The 24,349-nt window shown below is 58.9% G+C and overlaps 8 protein-coding genes across 8 annotated transcripts; 4 read left to right on the top strand and 4 right to left on the bottom strand.

The window, feature by feature from the left end:
- Window positions 1-1,816: 1,816 nt before the first annotated feature.
- On the top strand, window positions 1,817-5,701 carry CcaverHIS019_0408280 (uncharacterized protein; the record flags this gene model as incomplete). Its single annotated transcript, XM_060600706.1, has 6 exons — window positions 1,817-1,823; window positions 1,950-2,389; window positions 2,506-2,639; window positions 2,860-2,999; window positions 3,307-3,542; window positions 3,620-5,701. The coding sequence occupies 6 exons, from the start codon at window positions 1,817-1,819 to the stop codon at window positions 5,699-5,701; spliced, it is 3,039 nt and encodes a 1,012-aa protein (XP_060457273.1).
- A 354-nt stretch (window positions 5,702-6,055) lies between these two features.
- On the bottom strand, window positions 6,056-7,653 carry DUG3 (uncharacterized protein; the record flags this gene model as incomplete). Its single annotated transcript, XM_060600705.1, has 8 exons — window positions 6,056-6,199; window positions 6,348-6,617; window positions 6,649-6,750; window positions 6,787-6,921; window positions 6,968-7,105; window positions 7,139-7,456; window positions 7,489-7,608; window positions 7,642-7,653. 8 exons carry the CDS (start codon window positions 7,651-7,653, stop codon window positions 6,056-6,058), a joined length of 1,239 nt encoding a protein of 412 aa, XP_060457272.1.
- Window positions 7,654-8,092: 439 nt separating this feature from the next.
- CcaverHIS019_0408260 (uncharacterized protein) lies at window positions 8,093-11,091 on the top strand (the record flags this gene model as incomplete). Its single annotated transcript, XM_060600704.1, has 7 exons — window positions 8,093-8,107; window positions 8,158-8,167; window positions 8,243-8,315; window positions 8,347-9,069; window positions 9,113-9,176; window positions 9,211-10,269; window positions 10,312-11,091. The coding sequence occupies 7 exons, from the start codon at window positions 8,093-8,095 to the stop codon at window positions 11,089-11,091; spliced, it is 2,724 nt and encodes a 907-aa protein (XP_060457271.1).
- Window positions 11,092-11,164: 73 nt separating this feature from the next.
- Window positions 11,165-12,648, bottom strand: CcaverHIS019_0408250 (uncharacterized protein; the record flags this gene model as incomplete). Its single annotated transcript, XM_060600703.1, has 8 exons — window positions 11,165-11,267; window positions 11,307-11,430; window positions 11,471-11,605; window positions 11,676-11,813; window positions 11,845-11,909; window positions 11,943-12,097; window positions 12,315-12,466; window positions 12,531-12,648. 8 exons carry the CDS (start codon window positions 12,646-12,648, stop codon window positions 11,165-11,167), a joined length of 990 nt encoding a protein of 329 aa, XP_060457270.1.
- Window positions 12,649-12,901: 253 nt separating this feature from the next.
- CcaverHIS019_0408240 (uncharacterized protein) lies at window positions 12,902-15,052 on the bottom strand (the record flags this gene model as incomplete). Its single annotated transcript, XM_060600702.1, has 5 exons — window positions 12,902-13,121; window positions 13,170-14,066; window positions 14,117-14,233; window positions 14,269-14,556; window positions 14,592-15,052. The coding sequence occupies 5 exons, from the start codon at window positions 15,050-15,052 to the stop codon at window positions 12,902-12,904; spliced, it is 1,983 nt and encodes a 660-aa protein (XP_060457269.1).
- Window positions 15,053-17,433: 2,381 nt separating this feature from the next.
- On the top strand, window positions 17,434-20,660 carry CcaverHIS019_0408230 (uncharacterized protein; the record flags this gene model as incomplete). The annotated part of the gene is made up of 9 exons (XM_060600701.1): window positions 17,434-18,033; window positions 18,068-18,248; window positions 18,285-18,314; window positions 18,349-18,700; window positions 18,737-19,688; window positions 19,727-19,868; window positions 19,903-20,444; window positions 20,478-20,575; window positions 20,609-20,660. 9 exons carry the CDS (start codon window positions 17,434-17,436, stop codon window positions 20,658-20,660), a joined length of 2,949 nt encoding a protein of 982 aa, XP_060457268.1.
- Window positions 20,661-20,895: 235 nt separating this feature from the next.
- On the bottom strand, window positions 20,896-21,459 carry CcaverHIS019_0408220 (uncharacterized protein; the record flags this gene model as incomplete). The annotated part of the gene is made up of 1 exon (XM_060600699.1): window positions 20,896-21,459. The coding sequence occupies one exon, from the start codon at window positions 21,457-21,459 to the stop codon at window positions 20,896-20,898; it is 564 nt and encodes a 187-aa protein (XP_060457267.1).
- Window positions 21,460-22,458: 999 nt separating this feature from the next.
- Window positions 22,459-24,345, top strand: MID1 (uncharacterized protein; the record flags this gene model as incomplete). Its single annotated transcript, XM_060600698.1, has 1 exon — window positions 22,459-24,345. One exon carries the CDS (start codon window positions 22,459-22,461, stop codon window positions 24,343-24,345), a length of 1,887 nt encoding a protein of 628 aa, XP_060457266.1.
- Window positions 24,346-24,349: the final 4 nt, after the last annotated feature.

Raw genomic sequence — 24,349 nt, 5'->3', positions numbered from 1 at the left:
CGAGTGCCAAGACCTGGACGGTGAGTGTTGGGTGAAATCAAGCTCAGATCTGCCTTTGCCATCTTCTGCGGGTGCCCTTCTGTTTTGAGGTGGTCGATCCTGAAAGCAAAGAAATAAACTTGGATAAGACCACCTCTAGGCCTATAGGACCTCTCTCGGTGCACCTGCGGGCGCACAAACCGCCGATAGCGCAAAGACAGTAGTCAAGAACAGAACACGTTCTTAAGGTACAGGTCAATCCTGGCAATGGCGCTTTGAATCCAGGGGTTACAAACCAGGCAAGAGGGCGGCATGACGATGAGGGCGGAATGGATTGTTGGGTGCATGGGAGTCTCTTTCACTTTCCATTTACTTGGTCAGAGCCTTGGTGCCTCATTTCGCTCCAAGAAGTGTTCTGGTAATTGGGGCTATAGTGGTCATACGTATACGGGACGAAAACGTAGACCAAGACACAATAGAGAGTAGAACGTAGACTAAGACACAATAGAGAGTAGTAGTGGTGTGGAGTTTGGAGAAAGGAGAAGAGAGAATAGACAAGGGATGATGTGAGAGGGTGGATTTCTTCCAGGGTATCGTCAGCAAGGATCTGCAGCCACAGGTTTGTTCCACTTATCCTATTCTATCCCTTATCCCCTATCTTCAGCGGCCCCTTTGCCTGCTCCATTGACTCCACCAGAATTGACACTGGCCATAGCATGTCATATTGTTGGAGGTCGACAAGGTCAAGCACCAAGGCGTGATGCTGTATATCAGTGGAGCTTACAAATTGCCTGGTGAAATGTCGTCGTCGCAACCGGGTCCGGCGCGTGTGGCCTCTGATTGCACGCGAGGAATTGTGCCTAGGGTTTGTTAGCTGGACTGCGCCATGGCTGGCCTGGGTGGGGCTGGGTATGTCGGGTCTGCCTGGCATGGCTGCGTTGCGCGCAGGCCTCTAGCGGCAAGAGCAGCAACCCTCCCAAACCTCCCCCCTTCCCAAACTTCCTCTCCCTGCGTGCCCAGTAACTGGTGCAACAGCTCCTCGTACATTCTGTTCCAGGCCTCCCGCACAGTGCGTGCCGTGCCAGGTACTTATCCGCCTATAGGCCTCATGTCTTTGTCGTAGCAACGTAACAAGGCGTAACGAGGTCCATAGTTACTCTACTTTGTTTAGCTCTAACAGGTGGCAGGCGTCGTGCTAGCTCTGGGCACTGTATCTAGACATCTTACCACCACGACTTTGTCTCTTGCAACATCCAATCCATCTCACTCCTACTCTTTAACAACATCCATCATCCATCCATATCGAGCACCTCATCAAACGGCACAGCTGGTCCTGTAGCCGACTCCATTCCATCCTCGTTGCAGCCACAACGCCACGGCACCATTGCGTCCAGGGACTATCACGGTGCTTTGGGTGCTTCATACGCGAAACAGCTACCTGTTGTCGCCTCTCCCTTCCGCCCACTTGTCCTTGCTTCCTCCCTGTCTCACTCCCTCTCTCAACCCCGCCCCGGACGACGACATCCTAACCCTCCCAACCCTCTCTTGCTCCTCCCACACCCCGCTCTGATCGTTGTCTGGCCCACATCCAACCCCACCCCACTCCGAACCTTGTCACTGTTGCGAACGGATCGTCGACCTCATCTTTTCCGCACCCAAAGTGCTCACCACACCATATTGTCCTCGACCACCTCCCTTCCCCTCGTCCTTTTCTCTCAACCATCCAGCACAACACTTGTAATTTGTGCATCCGCCTGCCCGCATACCGCACGTCCTTGGGGCGCGTCCCCCGGCTATACATCCTCCGAACCAGCCCGCTGGTGCAGCGCGCGCTGTCATGCCAGGTGCGTCTCCGCATTGTCTTTGTCAGGCGTACACAACCATGCATGATGGGGGACTTGGACCTTGGCTTTGCACTCAATCTCGTTGCCCCCAAACCGCACCACATGCAGAGACAATGCTGACCTCAGCGCGCGGCGCGCTGCCTGTCGTATCCTCGACGAGCGCAAATGCCCTCCTCTCAGACTTGCGGCCAACAACTCTCGACTCGCAAGCGCTCGAGTTCGTCAACTTGTTGCTCGATGAGCTGCTCGTTGGGATTGTCACTGCCGCCGAGAGTCTCAACCTCACCGACCTGCGCATGCGCGGTGTGCCGTCTGCACTGAGTGAAGGCGAGGGCGAGTTCCGCAACCCCGCAGCGCTCGGCGCGCTGGGCCGCGCCGCTGTTGGCGAGGCCGAGGTCGAGATCCGCTTGTGGTACGATACCCACCCAACAGCGCAGAAGGATGTGTCTGGCTTTCCTCCAGACGGCAAGGGACGTGGACTAGTCGCCAGTGCCGAGGAGGCGCGCGAGCGCTTTCCGACCGACGCAGCTGTCGAGCTCATGCGCGTCAAGGTTGCTAGTCTGAGTGTGCGTGTCATCCGCTAAATCAGGCCAGGCCGCAAGCCACACACAGGCGCCATGGAGGCTCTTGGCTTGGATCGCGCGATGGAATTGATCGGAGAGAATATCCGTGCTGACGCCAGACGTTTGCGGCCGCTCAGGACCCAATACCGGAGTCCAGGTGTGACGCTGCCGCCGATGCCTGGGAGAGCGCAGGTGGTGACGGATCTGAGGAGACGGTGGCGCCTTCCGGATTGTGGCTTACGGCTGTCCTGGAGTGAGTGTGGTCTGAGCGGGAATGAGAGGCGACACAACTTGCGTGCGAGCGTGAGGGCAAGCTGGCGTCGAGAAGATCCCTGCAATCCTTCGATTACCCAGGTTGTCGCATTTCGGCTCGGCACGCTCCTTGCCCCCTGCTCACGACGCGCCGTCGTGTGTGGCGCCCGAGCCCACTTGGCATTCTTAACCCTGCCATGCAGCGTTCATGCTGACGACAGGCACATTTGCGAGCACATCCTGTCCAAGTTGTCACAGGTTGTGGCCCGAGATTCGTCGATTGTCACTGCCACAGTCACCGACCTGTACACGGCCTTGTGTGAGGATGCCACTGTGTATGGGTTTTTCAAGCGCATGGATGGTGAGTACCGGATCTTGAGAGGTCCCTGTTGCAAGACGACTTAATGCGCTTGGACCACTTTCTCTTGGTCGTTGAATCATTAAGAGTATGAAAGCTGACTTTATAGCACGAGCTCAAATTGAGAATCAAGCTCGCTCTTCATCAAGGCCCAAGCGTGGAGGCCCTCGCTCAACATCTAGTATGGGAGTCACGCGGTCATCTGCAAACGAGTCACCTTATGTCTCTCAATCTTCTCTCGACTCTTCAAACATTGATCCACCTTCTTCTCTTCAACCCCGAGTCCCAAGTGGTCACTCTCAACGACCAGCAAGCGAGCAGTTCTACAAGAGTGTCATCAACGCTGCAAAAGGAGTCCCCGCAGCTGCCAACCACAAGAGAGCCTCTTCCATCCTCAGCTCACGACAACCCTCCGAGGACGACTACACTGTCAGGCATCCACCCGCAGTCGCTGAAAAAGCTGCAGAAGACGACTTTGACGCCATCTTGAGATCCGGAGAAACCATGCGCGTAAGCCTCACTCCAAGCCGCTTTAGCACGTTTGAGGTACGTTACCATGACCAGGAAGGGGGTCCAAAGGAGGCTCGTTTTTGCAAGGTTTTCCTTTGCCCAACTGATCCCAGACCACACCCTCACCCAACACATCACCGCAACGAAAAGACAGCGGCCGGGCAAGCGATCACCTGTCCGCAGCACCCATGTCGTCGAGCGAGTCCTCATTACTCTCCATGTCAACCCAGGCCAGCACTACCGACTCACGCGTCAGCGGGTATCGCGCAGCCGCAGGTCGGAGCTGGTCGTCACAAGGGACCAAGCTCATGCCGCGCGGTCCGACCATTGAGGAGAAGGACGAGGACGACGCGGTCGATTTCCACCGACCATCCGTGATCGAGCTGCTCAAGTCGGAGCCTCGCGTCCTTTCGCCCCGCAGTCAGGAGCGCACGGTGCCTGCTGTTATTCTTGGCTCACCCATCCCACAAACGGAGCCCGTCGATTCCGAGAACGACGCATCGCCCACCCTCGTCTCAGAGTTGTCGCAGTCGCAGCGAACGCAGCGCAGCGCAAGCGAGAGCGGGATCGTGGAGACCGAGGTCAACGTCAACGGCCAGATGTTCCGGAACCCGCGGCACAAGTCGGACCGCATGACGATGCGCCAAGAAACGCGTGACCTCGCTCACTTTCTCTCCACCACCGCGCCACCGCCCGTCTCTACGGCGCACGAGTTCACTCGGCCCGTCTCGCCTCCACAGCTGTTGTCGCGCTCGGGTAGGTTCAAGAACATCATGTCGCGTATGAGCTCGACGAGGCGCAAGGAGGCCAAGGAAGAGGACACGTCGTTCAAGTCGTGGGCGGAACGTACTCTGTTGCCGTCGTCGTCGGTCCAGACTCTTCAGTTACATCCGGACACCAATTCGCTTCACGCGCCTTCGTTAATGCCGCTGTCGCACTCTCGCGACGGATCGACAGGACTGCGGTCACAGAAGAGCCATTCGTCGGTCGGATCCGTGTCGACGTTGCTAGGCACTGCGCCCGCCAACCAAGGTCGGACGCAGAGCGTCCGCAGTGTCGAACCGCCAGCGGTGAATCGGAGAACGTCGATTGTTCGCAAGTGGGCGGCGCAGGTCGCGCACGGTGAGCAACGGTTGACCAGACGCAAGAGTACACCCTTGAGCGTGAGCACGCCGCTGCCCGAAAACGACGCAGGGTGCGAGTCGCAGCCTGAGGCTGGCAGCATGTCGACCGGCCTCGGTCTCGGCCTGGGAATGAGCACATTGCCCAACGGTGCGCGCAGCGACAGCGTCATGCCCGAGGGCGAGCACCTCTCCGCGCGCGACGGCACGCCTGAAGCGGCCCTGGCGACACTCACGGGCTCGAACCGCTCTCGTGCCTCGACGATCTACTCACAGTCCTCGTCCAAACCGCTGCGGCCAGAGCAGACGCGTAGTGTCTCGGTCCCGTCGCGGCAGCTGCGGCACGAACGCGTGGCCGAGCTACAGGATGGGGCGTCGTCTGGCGCGCCCTCCATTCGTTCCCTGGAGAGCGGCCATTCGACCTCACCGGTGCTCGAGCGGCGTTCCCGGCTGCTGCCCTCGACCGCCTCCAGCCCGCGAGCTTCGCCGCGCGCACTCCCGATCCCTTTACCGTCCAGTTCACCCAAGGCGTCCTTTCGTTCCCTTGACTCGGAGCCCGCACTGGAACGGCTTGCGGACGGCTACGTCGCCCTCACGGATCTCACGCCGTTACGCACGCTACTTGACCACGCGACGACTGCGCGCGAATGCCAGCTGCTCCTCGACGCGATCCTGAGTCAGATTGGCGTCCCGCACCCTGGGGAGACGGACCGCGTTGCCGCATGGCTCCTTGGCGGTGGACCCAAGGGCCGATGGAGCGACAAGGTACCGCGCCGCGCGCAACCTCCGCCTAGTGAGGGATCGAGTCGGTCGAGCAGACGCAAGAAGCTCTCGTCCGAGGTGACGAACAAGAGCCTCCCGGCACTTCCAGAGCCGGTTGAGGCCAAGGAGAAGAAGGAGGAGGTCGGCGAGGTGTGGGATATCACGAGCGAGGGCCACGACAAGCCCAAGGAGAACGGACATGTCGAGGAGGCAGAGATAAAGCCTGCTGAGGTGTCCAAGCATGCAGAGGAAGTGGAGGTCAAGGACGAGTGGAAGCCTGCTGCCGACACGCGAGTCTGGATGGCCGCGTAGCCGAGTCGGAAGAGGTTAGGATTGTGTCAGAGTAGCGGTAGCGAGTGTATTATGCATGCCATACGGCTGTCGAGGCCTGTGATAACACGTCATGGAGGGCACGGGTAGCGATAGCGGGTTGATAGCGGGGCTCGCGGTATGTCGAATAGGTCGATCGAAAGTGACGTTAAAATCGTACAAGATGATCGCGATCGTGATCGAGGCTGGCCCTGATTTCCAAGTTGCCAAGTTGCACAAGTTCAAGTTGCACAAGTTCAAGTTCCACAAAGACATGCATACAGGAGACAGAATGATACAGAGCGCGTACGTGCGGGGTTAGGCCGTGGGTGACACGGCTGGGCCATGGGCCATGGGCTAGGCCGTAGCGGCCACGTTGTCGTACGCGAAACCGTGTCCGAAACCAAGCTGGATCGCGAGGTCGGGCGAGCGCGCGTGGCTCGCGGGGTCCTGGGGCGCGACCCAGTATTCGTCAATGATAGGGATCTGGAGGAGGTTCATCTGGTGTCAGCTGGGATACGGCAGAAGGGATGACCCAAGCTTGGCTGGGCATCTCAGAACGCGCCATCAGCTGGACGCCTCCCCAACCCACCCCTCCTCCCGCCCCGCCCAACTCCCGCCCGGCTCAACTCCTCCCGCTTACACCCACCTTTGGCGTAATGACAATCATCATGTTCGTCTTGACCTCGACCCAGTCGGCGCGCTCAAACGTAAGCGGCTCGCTCGCGATCATGATGATGCGCTCGCGCTTATCCGCCTTGGTCATGCGATACAACCCCGCATTGGGCTCGTACTCGTCAAAGCTCGTCCCGCTCGAGAAGAAGAGCGACGACGCCTCCTGCGTCCGGCTGCTAATATACCGCGTGGCCACGACCGTATGCCCATCTGTGACAACGTAGTTCATCAAACTTGGTCCGGACTGGGTCAGCGCACCCAAAGGAAAGACTCACCACCCCGGCGTCCTTGCAGAGTTTGTTGATGAAGCGGATCGTCTTCATCATCGCCTCGCGCAGTTCGGCGTGCGTAAAGCTGCGTGCGTGGGGGTCCTTCAACTGAGGTTAGAATCATGCTGAGGGAGGACAACGCACCATAGAGAGGAAGACCATGAACGCCCACTCGGAATCCGTGTAGCCTGAGGGGTATAGGAAGAGTTCCTCGGGTAGGCTGGCCTGTAGCGCGCGCTTGATCTTGGGGAAATCGCTGATCTCTCCGTTATGCATCCACTGCTGTCAGCTCTTTGCTATCTGACTAGCTGAGAAGCGTTCGCACCATCAGACGGTCAAAGATCCACGGATGGCAGTTATCCTCACTTGGCGCACCAGCCATTGTCGATGCACGCACATGCGCGAATACGAGGTGGCTGCGCAGTTTCTCAGCCAGGCGCGTGAGGTTGGCATTACTCCAGGCCTGTCGTCAGCTCGTTTCATTCTGCTAGTTGACAGGACTGATGCTCTTGAAGATGCAAGGCTTCTCAATCTCGTGTTCCCGCTCTTCTTCACGGAGCTTGGCGACCTCGCGTGCCCGCGTATCTTCCTCCGCCATCTCCTCCGCTTCGCTCTCGGGCGGAATCACGGCCCCGTCAATCGGCACGCTCGGTGGCGAAGGCGCAGGGGCTGGGGTACCAGTGCGCAGCATGGAGGGGAGAGACGGGATAGGAGTTGGAGGGACGGGACCGGGTGCTGCCGCTGGTGCCGAGTCGCTGGCTACAGGCACCTCGGCGAGGACGGGGTCGTACCACCCGATACCGAAACCGTCGGCCTAAAGGTCAGTGAGGAAGGGTGGAGCCTCACGTTCATGGGGCGCGAGGAGGGGAAGCGGAGCTTGCTCTCAAAGGCCTGGTTTGTGATACTGTGTCGGGGCCGGGTTACGAGGTGCGAGACCTGGATCGGCTCGGCGCCTTTGTACACAATCTGCGTGAGTTGGAGCAGAAACCACCGACTCACAAAGCGGCACATTACGGAGTGTAGTGTCTTTGCGTGGGACGGGAAGAGATTGTGAGCCCCGTTGGGGATGTATATGGGGATGCACTGTTTAGCGTGTAGAGGAAGATGACGAGGAAAAATGCAAAGGTAAAGATGTCAAGTGATTGTCGTTGCGTCAATGGCGTGCGACAGTCGATGAACGACGACTCGATCGCGACCTCCACCTGCACCTCCCTCCACCTCCACCCCCACCACTCCATCTCTCTCAACTGATAATCTATTTGGCTCTTCCTTAATTGATCCCGGTTCAATGCTAATCCGCTAATAGCCGCCGGGCCACAAAGTACGGGTGCCTGAGTGTGTCGCGTGTCACTCGACCATTGCCATTGACCATCTGCCCAGTTGCTAGTTTGACTGCAACTACTCGGAACGTTGCAACAACACTCTCATCCATACCGGTCATTCCATCAATATGTCTACACGCGCGGTGAGTACCAGGAATCAGCCAGTTGATCAGTAACTCTAGCTGACAGACAGATCGTAAAGTGTGAGTACCATAGCCCAGATCCGTCTTCTAAGGCATCCCTCCAAGTCTAGCCCGGTCACCCATGCTAACCCCCAGCCGTGCTCTCCGGCGACACGGTGATCGTGCGTCCGAAGGAGGCACCCGCCCGTGGTCAAGCCACTAAGGAGCGGTAAGTTTCCCCTCCCCCAGCACTAATCCAGCGTCCTCCACTTGGCCGGCACAACAGCCCCGCGCGTCGGCACGGCGTCGCGTGATGACGAGCCCTTTGCCTTCCCCGCCCGCGAGTTCCTCTGCTCCCACCTGGTTGGCAAGGAGGTCGCGTTCACCGTCACGCACACCCTCCCCTCCGGCGGCGAGTTTGCCACGGTCCTTTCTGCCCCACCAGGGCCAGGCAAGCCGCCACAGGATGTCGCTACGCTGGTGGTCGAGAACGGGTGGGCAAAGGCACGCGACAACGCGCCTGAGGCACTCAAGGAGGCTGAGGGTCGGGCTCAGGCCGAGAACCGTGGGCTGTGGGCCGCACAACCTGACCAGCTCACTGTTGCGTTCTCGATGCCCTCCGACCCGCACGCCTTCATTGCCGAGCACGCCGGCGAGATCGACGCCATCGTCGAGCAGGTCCGCGACGGCACGCAGCTCCGTGTGCGTCTGATGTTGGACGAGAACCACCACCAGATCATCAACCTCGTCATTGCCGGTGCCAAGAGCCCTCGCGCCAGCATTACGCGCGACGGTGAGCTACAGGCAGCCGAGCCGTGGGGTGAGGAAGCCAAGTTCTTCACCGAGGCTCGAATCCTCCAGCGCCACATCAAGGTCCGCCTTCTCTCCGCTCCCGTGTCCCTCAACTCGGCACCGTTCCAAACCACCGAGGGTGGCGGCCTTCCCGCGCCCGTGCAGGGCGCTAGCTTCATCATCGGCCAGGCGTGAGTTGTAGCAATGGCCAATGGCACTCGTAACTGACTTCAGTATCCACCCCAATGGCAACATTGCAGAGTTCCTCAGCTCTGCCGGTCTTGCCAAGGTCATCGACGTGAGCTCACCCAACTTGATCGAGCTGACAGTAGTGGCATGCAGGCATCCTCGCGCCGTACGGCGGCCTCGAGAAGCTCCGCGCCGCTGAAAAGTCTGCCAAGGAGCGCCGCGTGGGACTGTGGGAGGGATACGGCGCCACCAAGGCCGCGAACGGCGCTGGCGCGGCTGTTGCCAGCTCCACGACTAAGGGGCAGTCCTTCGAGGCCACCGTCGTCCGGATCTGGGGGCCTGACCAGCTGAGCATCGTCGCCAAGGGCGACTCGCCGACCAAGGACCGCCGTGTGCAGCTCGCCTCGGTGCGCGGACCGCGCGGTGCCGACGCCAAGAACTCGTACTACGCCGCCGAGGCCAAGGAGTTCCTCCGCAAGCGCCTTGTTGGCAAGGTTGTCAACGTGCACATCGACTACGTCAAGCCCAAGGACGGCGAGTACGAAGAGCGCGAGTGCGTCACCATCAAGTATGGCGGGAACCAGAACAATGTCTCGGAGCAGCTCATCGAAAAAGGCCTTGCGACCGTGTTAAGGCACCGCCGCGACGACGAGGACCGCAGCATGGAGTACGACAAGCTCGTACTGGCCGAGCAGGCCGCCGCCGCCGAGACCAAGGGGCTGCACTCGCCTAAGGAGGTGTCACTCCCCCGTATTGTGGATGCGAGCGAGAACAACTCGCGCGCGGCGCAGTTCCTTCCCTCGTGGAAGCGCCATGGCAAGCACAACGCCGTCGTTGACTTTGTCTCGGCAGGCAGCCGCTTCAAGCTCCTCCTTCCCAAGGAGAGCGCCAAAATCACGTTCGTGCTCGCTGGTATCCGTGCGCCGCGCACTGCTCGTAACCCCAACGAGAAGAGCGAGCCATATGGCAACGAGGCACACCGCTTTGCCTCCCGCGCTCTGCAGCGTGATGTCGAAGTCACGTTTGACAGCACGGATAAGCAGGGCGGATTCATTGGAGGCATGTTCATCGGGAACAACAACGTTGCCGTTGATCTCGTGCGTAATGGTCTCGCTACAGTGCACGAGCCGAGCGCGCGCAACCTGCCCTTTGGCGGTGAGCTGCTTGCCGCTGAGGAGGCCGCCAAGAACGAGCGCAAGAACGTAAGTAATCTGAATGCATAACTCCACCGTCACTGACACCAGATCTGGGCCGACTTTGATGACGAGCAGGAGGTCGCGCCAACGGTCGACACCGGCAGCGCACTCCCGCCTCAGTACCTCGACGTCTGCGTGTCGAGCGTTCGCGAAAGTGACCCCTTCACCTTCTCGTACCAGGAGCTGGACGAGACCAACATGGCGGCCCTCGAGCGCCTCATGTCTGACTTTGGCCTGCACCACCGGAACCAGTCCAACGCCGCGCCGGCCGGCTGGACGCCCAAGACGGGCGAGCTCGTCTCGGCAAAGTTCTCCGAGGACAACACGTGGTACCGTGCGCGCGTGAAGCGTGCGTCGGGGATGAAGAAGGAGGCCCACGTCTACTTTATCGACTACGGAAACGAGGAGACTATGCCCTTCTCGCGCATCCGTCCTCTGGACCAAAAGTTCAAGAACCTGCCAGGGCAGGCAAAGGAGGCGCGGCTGTCGTTTGTCAAGCTCCCTCCCCGGGACAGCGAGTACGGTGGCGAGGCATGGCGCCGTTTCGGTGACCTCACGATCGGGCGCAAGCTCGTCGCCAACGTAGACCAGCGCGAGGGCAACCTCGTCCACCTTCGTCTCATCGACCCGACGGACCCCAACTCGGCTGAGGACCCGCTGGCCTGCGTCAACGCCGACCTCGTGCGCGAGGGTCTCGCTGCGCTCGACAAGGGCCTCAGGTACCTCGGCGCATACCCGCAGATAGTCAAGAAGATCCAGCAGGCTGCCGAGGGCGCCAAGATCGACCGCCTTGGCATGTTTGAGCTTGGCGACGTGAGCGAGGACTAGAGGGAGAAGGGAATAGGAAAGCAGTAAATTCTACAACAACAACGCATATGCATGTCTGTCTCGGATATCTGCGTTATATGGTGGCCGTGCCGTCGGCGTAGTGTCGCTCGAGCACGCGCTTGGTGAACTGGCCAAACGTCTCGCCGTCGGTGCCGATCACGTCGTCGACGTCTGGTCTGGCGTCAGCTTCCTCGTGGCAAACCAGCTGGACGAACTGGAGGAAGAAGGCAAACGTCTCGCGACTAACGTCGTCGCTCCCAGTCCCGCCACTGACATAGTGCGGCGTGGCGGCCAGTCGGCCGTCAGAGAGGACCTCGAGTGCCTCGCCGGTCTGGAACGCTTCTGTCAGCTGGTAGCACAGTCATAGCTAAAGACCTACCCAAGCAGTCAGGCGGAATCTGGACCTTGACAGCCTCCTTACTCTCGCGAGGATAGATCCAGAGTCCGGCATTGGGGGAGGGCGGGGGAACGGCGACGAGCCCGCCATCCCGGGGTTGGAGGTAGACTGCAGAGCCTAGCGTCAGATATCATTTGGCAAGCATATCTGATCATAAGGTGGTGATCAGGAAGATGCGGCCACTCACACAACCCCGTCAACAGCGAATGGTCAATATGCGTCCCGCACGCGTCATCAGCCCGACTCCCAGCCGGCGACGGAAAGTAATGCAGCAGGCGGGCCTTATTACTCTGGCTCTCCTTGATGAGGGGGGCAACTCCCGGGGCTTGGGTCAGCTCCATCTGAATCGGACATACAGAACCCGACAGCATCACACGCTTCCGCCAACGCGAACCCGACCTCGGCGACGAAGCCACCTAACCTGAAAATCAGTACGAGACACGAGTGGACGCACGCCTTGAACGCCCCCTCAAAGTCCTGCAACTCCGCCACGTCAGGCCAGATGTTGCCGGCGTAGTATTCGGGATACGCATTCTTCTTGTCTTCACTGACGGCTGGGGTGTCGACGAGCGGGTTGGCGTAGTAGCTACCCTTGGCTGTGTCTGGTTGCTGTTGTTAGTCGGGGCGGAGGAATAGGAGGAGGGGTTGGCTGGTGGGAGGAGGAGGGAGGAAGAGGGAGGGTGAGGGGAGAGATGAGAAGGGGGAAGAGGGGGGTGGAGGGAAGGGGGGGGGGGGTGGGGGGTGGACGGGGGGGGGGGGACGGGGGAGGATAGAGGAGAAGTGGGAAGGAGGCGTGGAGGAGACCGGAGACCGGAGACCGACGTACCCCGTTCATGACCTCCTTGCCATGGGACCAGCCGAAGGAGTATGTGGTTTCTGGTGACTCTAGCCGCCTCTTCTCATAGGATGGGAGTGAGGCGAGGATTGGAGCTTGGTTGAGGAGACGAGTACGGAGGGAGGTATAAGATGGGGGAAGGTCTGGTGTTAACTTGAATGACAAGGACGTGAGAGGGGAGGAAGGACCAGACAAGACAAGGCATACCTTGGATAAGAACCACGCCGAGCGCTCCCGACTGTGAGCCTAGGCCGGCTTGGATGGCGTCCTTGAGTGAGGATGGGTTTGTGCGGAGTGTGTTGTATGAGATGCGGATTGGGTCCATTGTGAGTGACGAGTGAGTATGTTGTTGTTGCAACAAGGGCAAGGTTCACGTCCACGACGTGGTGCACCTCCACCTAGCATTACCACCAGGCACGCCGCTACGCCGCCCAGACCTACCAGTCTTGTTGTAGTCGTCGTAGACTGGCCAGACTGGCTGTCATCTTACTGGGATACTATCATGCATACAAGTAAGACACTAATGGAAGAAACCGATTACCCGAACAGTCCTTACGCTAGCCCACAATCACATCGTTTCAAACCGGAGTCCTCCCCAGCCGGAACGAGCCGGCCTCGCGGTCGTCATGCAGCATCCGCCAGTACTCGAGCATCATGAGGAGCATGAACGACGCCATGTCCTGATCGCGCCACCGCGTCTTGGTGAGGTGCAGCGCATTCTTGGCAATCTCTTCGGCCAGGTCGTCACGTCCTTTGGTTGACCTGTCTGGTGCGCCATCGAAGAAAGCCATAATGTCGCTGCGGTCAGCCCGCGGTTCTCGCGTCACTGTTAGCGAGTGCACTCACTAAATGTCCGAATAGTCTGCCCGCACCGGTACATAATGGTACCACGGGACGAGTAGTTGTGAGAGCCACTCGGGGTACATGCTCGCCTTCATGACGACATTGTTCGAGGCCAGGAGCCGGCGGAAGCGCGAACTCCACGCGTTGCCGTCGACGTCGACAACAAACTTGTTTGCCACGCTCTCCTCCTTGTTCACGTACGTGCGCCACTTGAAAGCCTTGTCAAGGCGTTCGCACGAGCCGTCCTTATCGTTGCACTGTACTGGCCCACCAGCCAGCCCAATATCAAACCACTTGGTACTCATGTCCTTGACGCGGAAGTGGGCGGTCTTGGCGTCACCGTCAGAGTCAACGAGCACCGGCACCGTTATGTCTGACATGTTGTTGGCAAAGGTGTGTAACCGCTCTCGCTGCGACTTTTGCCAGGGAAACTTGAGGTCGTGGTAAAGCCCGGTCGCAGAGCCGCGCCAGAACACCATCGGCTTCTTTTCGGTCCACGGGATGATCTGCGGTTCATCCCACGCACCGTCAAGAGGGACGGCGACGATGTCCGAGCTGCGCAGCGTACGGCACTGTGACACGTACGGCGCGAGTGGGACGTTGGAAAAGCGCATGTCAAGCAGCGCGGCAGATTGTAGATCACGCAGGTTGGGGTTGTAGCAAACGTCCATGGCCATGTTGTAATCGGCCACAAAGTCCTTGCGGTTCACTGCCGTCTGGTGCAGTGGCATGTCGTTGAGCACAATGTCGACCTCGGAGCGCTTCAGGGGACTGTCATCCGGGCACGTCCACTGCCAGCCTGACGTCCAGCGCATGGCATTCTCCGCCGCCTCGAGCTGCTGCGGCGACCAAGTCTTGAACACCTTACCCATGCTTTCCGCACGAGTTTGGAAGCCGTGGCTACGGTGTGTGAGTCTGTGTCCAATTCGATCTCAGGGAAGGAGACTCACTGAACTTGCCCTCGTGGACCATCGTCGGTGTGGAACAGCATGGTCACAGGCGGACTCATGGTGAAGAACTCGTCCGGGAGGTGCTTGAGCACGGGGAGGAGGAGGGAGAGCGTGTTGCTGGGCATTAGCTTATGAAGTGCTGACGAGCTCACTTGCAGCGAAACTTCCATGCAGATGCGCCATTGACCTTGACACGGCCACGCCCTCGCTTTGAGTAGTCTTCAGGGAACCAGCCCGGCTCGCTATCACACTCGGTACCCATGTCGCCTTCTCCGTTTGGCACAAATGTGAATGAGAACATTAACTCGTTGGTAGCCTCAGTGTCGATGCGCTTCCTCAGCTCGGGCCCAGAGAGCGAAAGGTACTGAACAAACGGCTTTTGTGCCATGGACAGCAATGATGAGGCCGAGACAGCCTTGGTCTCCTGCGTGTACTTGAACCTGAATTGTCAGTTTAGTCTTGCGACGCGCCTCACCAAGCGTCAAAGCCACGTGGAGGTACCATGCCATACGCGGCCTTGTAGTCTGCGACGGCGGCCTGGATAGAGTCAACCTTGGATATGCGCTCTTCCATCGCGGCCACTATGAGTTTGGCACGCTCAATGAGCAACTCGACAGGATGACCGTTGTGCTTGTCCGAATCAAAGGTCAAGAGACCCCGTTCGTCAAACTCTAGGTCGTTTGGGAGCAAGTCGTCGTTGAGGGTCTGCAGAGGGTGGTGTGTCATTGCTGCAACTGGTTGCCCGAGGCTGACCGCTTGTGGTGAACCATGGCCTGGTGCCAAGCCCGGGTTATAGTTGGGAGGTGGCCTTGTTCGTGATCCGGCTGGAATAATGACGCTCAAGTCAAGGGGCGAGGGACTGAAGAAGAGAAAATGAAGGGTGACAACGATGGCGATGATGAAGACGAGGCCGAGGTAGCGGTTTAATGGGGGCATGGTTGAGGGTCGGCCGTAGCCGTAGAGTAGAGGGGCTGCAATAGATTAGGAGGATGTAGAATGAGGTTAGGTTGTAGAGAGGTTGAGAGATCGAGAGATTGCGGAAGATATTGAGTGAGAAGGCACAGGCGAGCTGAGCGCCATACAGTGTATAGAGCCTTGACTTGCTTGTGACAGCAGGTCCAGCAGGCTCAGCAGGCTCAGCAGGCTTAGTAGGCTCAGTAGGCTCAGTAGGCTCAGTAGGCACCAGTTGGTCACATCCAAGCCCTAGTAGGGCAAAAGAGCCAAAAGGGCAGAGCCAGAGGGGGTGAGGGAAAGTACGGCATGACGCCTCCGATGTAGGTTTAAGTGGCTATTCTTAACGATTACAACGGGCTCAAGGGTACGTCTTATTGCTTCAATCTCAGGGTTTACATATAAAGGTACAGATCCCACTTTGCTGGTCATAGCAGCACCAGTCTTCGCCTTCAGGGTCTTAAGGGTCAATGTCACAAACAGGCTAATGTCGATCAATTGTTATGATTTAAATTGGATATGTTTCTTATTGATTAGAGTAAGGGGTGAAGAACATGGAGAACATAGAGCACATCAAAGCCAAAGGCCAAGGGGTCCAGCGGGTCCAGCGGGTCCAGCGGGTCCAGCGGGTCCAACGGGTCCAGCGGGTCCAGCCCTGCCTAGCCAGCCTGGTAAGCCCAAGACATGCTAACCAGTCTAATTCAATGCGGCGCGACTCCATTCCATATATTTAATCGACCCCTTAAAATGCATAGCCGACTTGCCCACTGTCTACAACGGATCAAGGATCCCCCAGCCTCGCTGCGCGAAACAACTCGTACTGGGCCAAAGTGAACGTAAGCTCTGTGGCATTGGCGCAGCACAGCTAACGGACGTGACTCTACCTCTGAACTGTACGTTGCCATCGTGCCTGTGTCCGCACCTCCTCCCCCGAAATCAAGGTACCATCGAAGCCGCACCTATGATCACCTAACCATATTTTGTAGCCCGAGTTTAGGTAGTCTCAACGACCCATGACGCCTACAGAATGACTACCTTACAACACCACAGAAGGTGTCTATTGCGTTGTAGGGTAGTTGACTACCTAATCTGAGGTTGCAAAAATTACTTACAACCTCATATGTTTCATGACAACAGCCCATGTAGGTAGGCCCAACAGAGTGAGCGGCAGAACAGAGTGAGCGGCAGAACAGATCACTGGAGAGGAGATGCCCCGTCCCTTACAGCAGCGTACTATCTATAGGTCACGTGATCAACAACCGTCCGGTGCGGACGGGATGACGAGTGTGAGGGCCGGAGATAGATGGCTGGCCTCCGCCATTCTGGGAGGAGTCAAGGGAGATACGGGCAGCTGGGTGAATAAAAACATTAAGAGGAAGTCTAAGACAACCGTCAACCAGGTGCACGTGGCCATGTTGACCAATTCAATGCAGGTGGATGTACCGCCATCAACATGACCAGCTCCCTCATCCCTTGACGAATTGACGGCACGATTAGGCGCCGAGCACGTGCTAGGGTCACGTCGCATTCAACACTCACCCGAAAGCGAAGGACCTCTGCTGAGGCGGATTCTGCTCGAGGCTCGAGGGTGAAATGGGTGAGTCTAATCGGGGATGACGTCTTGATGAGGTTGCCTTGCGGCCCCGGAGGGAACTCTTGTCCAAAGGCTGCGAAACGAGGCTAGTGGTCAGTCAGTGCTCGAGTTAAAGGTCAAAGGGGTAGAGGGTGTTTGAGTCTAGTTGTGGAATGGGTGGCGATTCAACTGAATGTGGCGTTGTGGCGTTATAGGGATATAGGATATTTGAGGGAGGGCTATGGACTGTACATCCACGCGACAGCCTGATTTCAACTGATGCGCCCTCAACACCTCATTCGTCGTCGTCGTCGTCGTCGTCGTCGCTGTGTGAAACCAAGGGGTCCGTGCACTAAACCTTTACCTCCACCACAGCCACCTATAGATTAACCCTCATGCCCTTAACCAAGCACTGCAGCAAGGTCACTCTGTACTAACATTTGTCTCTCTCACACTCTCTCTACCTCTTTCCCTTTTACTCATCGCCTTCCTTCTTCACAACAGCAAACTCTTTCAACAGAGAACATTGCAATAAAACTCTTACACCTCATCTCATCTCCTCTAGCTTCGGGACCCTATCCTCCTCCTCATTCCTATCCCACTCTCAAACTCGACCGACCTACATGACACCTGCCAACCTATTTGTGTGATAAATATCTCTCCTACCACTCGCACACTCGCATCCTAGCATTCCGCTCAACACCCTTCCCTCCACTATCAGACTGTATGTTCCATCTCCTCCTTACGCTGCTGACTCCTCTCCCAGTCACATCAACATTCTCCACAAGCCGACATGAACAACCACGACCCTCTCCCCGCCTTCATTCCCACTGCCCCGCCTCATCCTTCCTCGGGTGGCGGCAGTGAGCGCAGTGAAACCTCGTCCGTCCTTGAGACCTACCCCCCTCCCATTACCCCTCACGGTACCATGTTCTCGCCACCACCCATGCACCACTTCCTTCCCCCTCCTCATCTTGCGCATCACCCTCAGACCATGCACTGCCCTCCGCCCCCGTTTGTTCCCATGGGCCCCATTCCTCCCGTTGAGGGGCTCCCGCCACACCTGGCCATGTCGCCGCCCATGCTAGGGATGGCTCCTCTTCCGCCGTGGAACGGACCCATGTTTCCCCCAGGTCTCCATGGCTCTCCCTTTAAGCTTTACAGCCCCACTGATGGCCCTGCTGGCCCTCCTCCCTCTGCGCTCGGGTTCGAGCCCATCGGTTCCCCTCCGATGCCAACCGTCATCTTGGGGGTGGGATCGCCGCCAATGCCTACCAACAACATGGCCATGCACTCTTCGCCCTTCTCCCACCCAATGGCACTTCCTCCGCCCCCGCACATGAATGTTGGGCCGCCAGTCTTCGGCGCGTCTGCCCGCCCTCAGCCTTACCTCGTAGGCCAACGTGGTCGATTACGCTCACCACCAGCCGCACACGACCCTCTTCATCAGCAGCATTGCTCATGATAGTCACGAGGGCACTGAGGAGGAGATTTACGAGATTCTCAAGCGCCAGGGTGTTGAGCCGACCTCACTCTCGCTTATGCCAGCAGTGCACCCCGTCCACCGAATCTATCCTGACGACTACTATTCTTGGATGCCGAAGCATGGTAGGTCGAGACTGATGTTCTCGTGCTTACATTCAGGACAGGTCACCTTCCGGGGACGCTTGCAGGGTGGGTCGACCAGCGATGTTGCTGACGATTGCAGCGGAGAAGGCCCTGGCCATTCTTGAGACGCACCCGTATCTCCTTGGCCAACTTAGGATGGTCATCTCGCCTTGGCCGGGCCAGCGCGCGGGTATGCCACTCACCAACGTCGCACCGCGCATCGTGCGACCCGCCAATGAGGAAGCCGCTATCAACCGGCCCCTCGAAGGGGACATTTGGGACTGTGCCCGCTCATGGGGATCGATCAAGACCGTCTCCGTCAGCTTCGAGATGGACGGGCCGGCCAAGAGCACGATACCCTGGAAGGCCATTATTGACTTCTGGCACGAGGATGAGGCTGCCAAGTTTGAGAGCGACACCAACGCGACTGGCTTCCTCCGGGAACTGAAAGTGTGCGTCAGACAGGCAGAGGAAACCGCTGACACTAGTTCGGTCGTCAAGGACCTGACCTTCATTCCCAAGGGCACACCTTGGCCACCCCGGCCTTGGGATCTCCCTCCAGCGTCGTGGCAGCAGCCATTCGAACCTAACGGGTCTCCATGGCAGCCGCCTATGGGGATGATGGGAGGTCCTTGGCAGCCTCCTACCTTCTCCCCGGATTGTCCCCCTCCTCCCAACCTCATGCCGACGCCAATGCCCGACAACATCACCATGCAAATGCAGGCACAGCCTCCTCTGATGGCGCCTCCAGTTGTCCCGGAGCAGAATTTGGCAGTTGCTGGACAGACTCAGCACGCCGTGGCTCCTCCCATGTTCTCCATGCCACCGCCCCCGCCAACCCTACTCATGGACGGGCCACCAATGTTGTCGCACCCCGCGATGAAAATCCGGCCTAACCAGCAGTCTGTGGAACAGCTTTCGGCGACGCAGCAGCCTGCTGTCGTATCGCTGCCTCCAACTCCGCCGTCGCCAGCCACGCACCCACTTCCTCCACGCCCTGACCCGCGGCCTACTGACACAGATTCGCAAGCAGACGGCCTCGCCAGTGGTAAGGCCTCAAGCCACCGAAATGGATCGTGGCGGCGAGGAAACACTGGTCGCCCGCCGCCCAGCATGTTCGGCGGACGCCAGTTCGAGGACCAGTCGGTTTCTCCTGGTTTTGCGCCGGTCCCGTGGGCTAACCACCACAAGTTCAGTGGTGGTGTCCCACTGCCGTCGCCGCCATGGGAGACAGTCCCCCTACGCCGCAACAGCGGGGGATTCAAGAACCACAAGGGACCCGGTCCCAAGTCTCAGTGGTACAAGGTTGACGGTGGTTTAGTTGCCAGCGACGGTCAAGTTCTGCAACACGTTGGTCCCAACCAGCGCCACTTCAAGTCCATGCCGGAGGCGGGCCCCATTCCCTTTGGCTCTATCGACCCGTGCAACCTCATTATCCGGGTAGGCTGAACAATCACTGGCGAGAATCTAACTTGCAGGAACTCGAACCTGATATCAGTGCCACGTTCCTGCACGACGTCTTCGCTCGTTTTGGTCCCATTAAGTCTACCCGGATCATGCGTGACCCTTTGGGGCGCTCGCGGGGGTTCGGCTTCGTCAAGTTCGCGTTCGCCGAGGACGGTGAGTCAACCGTGGTTCCAAACCCTAACAACAGCCAACGTTGCGATCACAAACATGGACAACACCAAACTTGGCTCCAAGTGGATCAAGGTCACTCATCACCGACCAAACTTCCGCGGGCCCCACTTCCGGCGCGAGAACTGGAACTTCCCTTCACCGGCGCAGGATTCCATGTCCATCCCCAAGGACGACGTCGCCGTGTGTGGCGTGATCGGCGCTACAACCACGCACAAGCAGGAACTGCCCGGAACCAATGAGGCCTCCGAGTCTGGATCTGTCAGCTCGGAAAACATGGCTGAGTCGAGTAACGGTCACAATAAGACTGCATCGGCCCTTAGCTCCGAGGTCGAGGAGGTTACAGAGCTTCTCACCAACATCAACCTTGAGGAGCTGACCCTCGAAGCGCTCTCCGCCATGCCACCCACGCGTGTCCTCAAGGTTCTCACGTCGGGGGGCGACCAGCTTCTCCGTCGCCTCAACGTTACCAAGTGCCCGCGGCAGTATCTACCCATCTTCTGGGGCCTAGAGCATCCACAGCGGCTTGAAGTGATTCGTTACGTCAACAAGGTCTCTCCTGTAAGTAGGTTGGGTGTGTCCAGCTCACCCCAGCCCAAGTACCGCGGGAAGAAGCGGAGCGACATCACCATGAGCATTCGCGGGTATGTCAACAGCCTCAGCGAGAAGGAGGAGTGGGCGCTCGTTAACCTGTAAGTGGTCAACCGGAAGATTGCTCACTGAAGCCTTCCCTATCACAAGCTCATCATTGCCATGGCCCTCAAGGACACTCATTGAGCCGCTGATGCGCCCCGTAACATCCTCTGCTCTCGACTCCCAACCTTCACCCGAATCTTCCTTTTCTCTTTGCATTCCCCTCTTAGATCTTCCCAGAGATTGTATCGTTGTGTGATGAGTATGTGTTTTTTTAGCTATGCGTTTTCCTTAGCCTTGGTTAGGTGTCTCCGGCCGTTACCGCGCAGGCAACAGCAGCAAGAATGACATCGCTACGGCGGCAACTCCCCTGGTACGTCTACCCGTTCTGTTGGAACCCCTGCTCCCCGCTCCATCCACCAACCATGGGCCCCTGCCCCTGCGGACCGCCTGGCGGCCCCATCTGTCCCATCTGCATCCCGCCCATCCCACCCATCAGTGACATTGGGTTAATCCCCGCCGGCCGACCCTGCATGAGCATGGGGTTGAGGTTGAAACCGCCGCTCTGACCTAGCGCGAGCGCCTGCGCCTGCACGTTTGCCTGCGCGGCCGCCTGCATGCGCAGATGGGGCGGGAGGTGGTTCTGGTTGGGGCCCTGGTTCTGTGGGCTCTGCGAGGGACCTGGTGGCGCCGCGGACCCACTCGCACTGGGGCCCGCGCCACTTGTCCCAGCAGGTGTCGGGGCTGGAAAGCGCGTGGGCGTGCTCGGCTGCGCTGGTGGTGGACGCGCAGGCGCAACCTCAGGCGCTTTGCCCTTGTCCTCGCCGTTTGGCTCGCCGTTCGGCACCTCGGCGAGTTTCTTGGGTGGAGGACGTGGTGGAGTGGGCGGTTCGGGAAGTCCTTGAGAGTAATACTTGTCCGTGTGCTGGTCAAACATGAGCATCTGAGTGTTGTAGTCCCACTGCGGCCCTCGTGCTTCTCGCGCTTGTACAAGCAGGTGATTCCTGCTGTCAGCTATCTCCAGATCTCAAGCTCACCAATACGAGGCGGACGCTTGGATATCGGGCCGGTCTGCAGGGAGCACAACCTCCTGTTTCGCCTTGTCTCGATCGCGTAAAGAGTGGTTCGTCGGCGTGCCCGGTGCGCTCCCATCTGGTTCGGGCTTGATGCGGGGTGTAGTGGAACGTGTGCTCCGCCCCGCCAGCAGTCGCGATCGCCAATGCGCAGCTGGCCCAACACTAAGTGGGCGCGGCCGCTTGGTGGCTGGCTCGTCTGGTGTCCCGTCCCCACTCCCATCCCCACTACCACTGCCACTGCCACTACCACTACCACTACCACTCCCCTCCCCGCTCTTCTCGCTCTCTTTCTCCAATAGGGAAAGATACTCCTCCCTCTGCGTTGGGGAGAGAAAGCTCTCAATGTCGAACGCGTGACCCCGCTCGTGTGCTATTTGCTGCGCAGCCAGCAATACATCGAGGTTCTGCTGAGAGGGCTCAACCTGCTCTGGAGGGGGGAGATAGAGAGTTGTCGTTCGTGGTCGGTGTTTGCGCGGCATGGGGGACGAATAAGAGAGGAAGGAAGGAGAGGCGCGTGTGATGCGCCGCACGGGCCACCGGAGAGGGTGCTGGCTGGAACGCAAGAGGTGGGAGAGCAGGGTGTCTCGCACGTTGCACAGTGCGAGCTGTGCACAACAGAGGACAAGCTGAGGATGTGGATGATGGGGTGCGCTGGGTGCTGGGCCGTTTGGTATGTTGGATGCTGTTGTTGATAGTCCAGAGTCTTTGAGTATTCGTTAGAGTTAGTGTTGTCACGTTAATGGAAAGCTCGTGTCGAGCCATTGTCACGTTGAAACCACGTGCCTCCTAATCTCGAGCTCCAGCTCATTGTAGAGTGCAACACCGCCTCTTGAACTCTTGGTACTACTCTACCCACAACGCTACGCATGCTCAGATGGCGTTCTGAGGCGACTGAGGCGACTATGCGTCGATCCGGGCGACCACGGTTGCGACTGCGACTCCCGCTCGTCACCCTTTTCCTCCTTGTCCTCCTACCCCTCTCCCTAGGGCAGGACCAAGCCGGGAATACCGGAACCGAGACGTCGACGTCGACATCGAGCACGTCGTCCGCCTCGGTCTCGTCCTCCACCGTCCGAACCTCCCCGACCTTCCTCTCCCGCTCCTCTTCTAGCGGAACCTCCACTGCAACAACCACCAGGTCGGCGTACGAAGTCGCGCCGACCGTGCTCCTCGCCGACGAGGGCGTGACATACAACTTTACGCTGAACCGAACAGCACCGGCGTTCCTTGCGCACTTTGCGAACAACGTGACGGACCGCGCGCTCGGTGTCATCCTCAATATCGGGCAGCTGGCACCTAACGGCTCGGAGCCGCTCCCAAAAGTCATCGTCACGACCGAGGACAATTACCTCCCTCACGACGGGCGGCGGTCGCGCACCTCTGGCGGCAGCGCGCGTACGGGATACAACATTGGCGAGGGGAACAGCTGGCAGATTGTGTGGGATAACGGCTTTGGGAACTGGACGCACGGGGTCGACCGGAACTGGAACGTTGCGAACCACAGTGCGGTCGCACCACGCCTCCTCATCGGGCGCGGGATCAACGACGATGTCATCCTCGACCCCACACTCATCGGCGCAGGGAACGTGACCGTCTACCTGGGATACACTGTGCTGGACACACCACCGGGTGGATACTTTGACTACACCAAAGTCGGGGGCATCGATGCGACACACCCGTACTTTGGCGATTCGAGTGCGACCGAGGCCCTCGTCTTTTCTCCCCTCCGTCTAGCGGACAAACCTCCCCAACCCAAGTACCCAAACTATACGCTGCCGGGGCCCGAGCTGTCTCTTCCCGACTTCAAGGCGATCCTGAACGGGAGCGAGGCGGCGAACAACAATACGTTCCTCTTCGGCGGGCGTGCACAGTCCGTGACCTTTGTCGTGCTCCCGACGTCATCGACACCGTCCGAGTTGAGCAATAGCGCTGCCGCGATCAGAGCGGAAGTCGCGCTCCTCCCACCCGCGGACACGCCGACAGTGAACAGCAACGGAAGCATGTGGACAACGGTGGGCGGCACCGCCGGGTTCCGAGACTACGTGGTTTTCGGCAACCTCAAGCCCAGCACCAACTACACGGTATGGGCGGTCGGCGCGGACGGCATCACAATGTCGCAGCCCGCGTGGTTCACGACTAAGCAGGCGACCTTCCGCTGCCCGCTCCTCCTCCCGACGACCATGTGCCCTGGCGTGGGATATGCCTCGCCGCTCTCCGATAGCCCGAGTACGCTCTCGGCCATTCCGCAAGAGTACGCCGACTTCATCGCCGCTAGCCTGCAAGCGTTCGAGGTCTCGGTGCTCACAGGTGCCTGCGGGCGCGACCGGTACTCGTTTGTGTCGGACTGCGCCGACTGTTACGCGGCCTACCGCGAGTGGTTGTGCCGTCTCGTACTGCCCCAATGCGCTGGCGACGACGTGGCGTTTGTCGATGTCGATCCCAGCGGCCCGCAATCCCCATACCGCCTCGACCGGACACTCGAGTCTCCGCGCAACACCAATATCTCGAGCAGCACGGGAACCCCAACATACCCTATCGACTATTTCGAGCTCATGCCGTGCATCAATACATGCACGCGTGTCTCGCAGCTCTGTCCCTCCTCACTGCAATGGAACTGTCCCCGGCGCCACTTCAACGCTAATGAGAGCTACGCCTTCGTAACAGGCAACAACGCCCTGGGTGACGGGTCAGCGAACACTGGCTGGCCAGCAACAGATGTATATGGCAACAGGTGGTGCAACGGTCTCCTCTAACTGT

Source organism: Cutaneotrichosporon cavernicola (genome assembly GCF_030864355.1).
Source record: "Cutaneotrichosporon cavernicola HIS019 DNA, chromosome: 4".
Lineage (NCBI taxonomy): Eukaryota > Fungi > Basidiomycota > Tremellomycetes > Trichosporonales > Trichosporonaceae > Cutaneotrichosporon > Cutaneotrichosporon cavernicola.
This window is presented reverse-complemented; position numbering and strand designations above follow the sequence as displayed.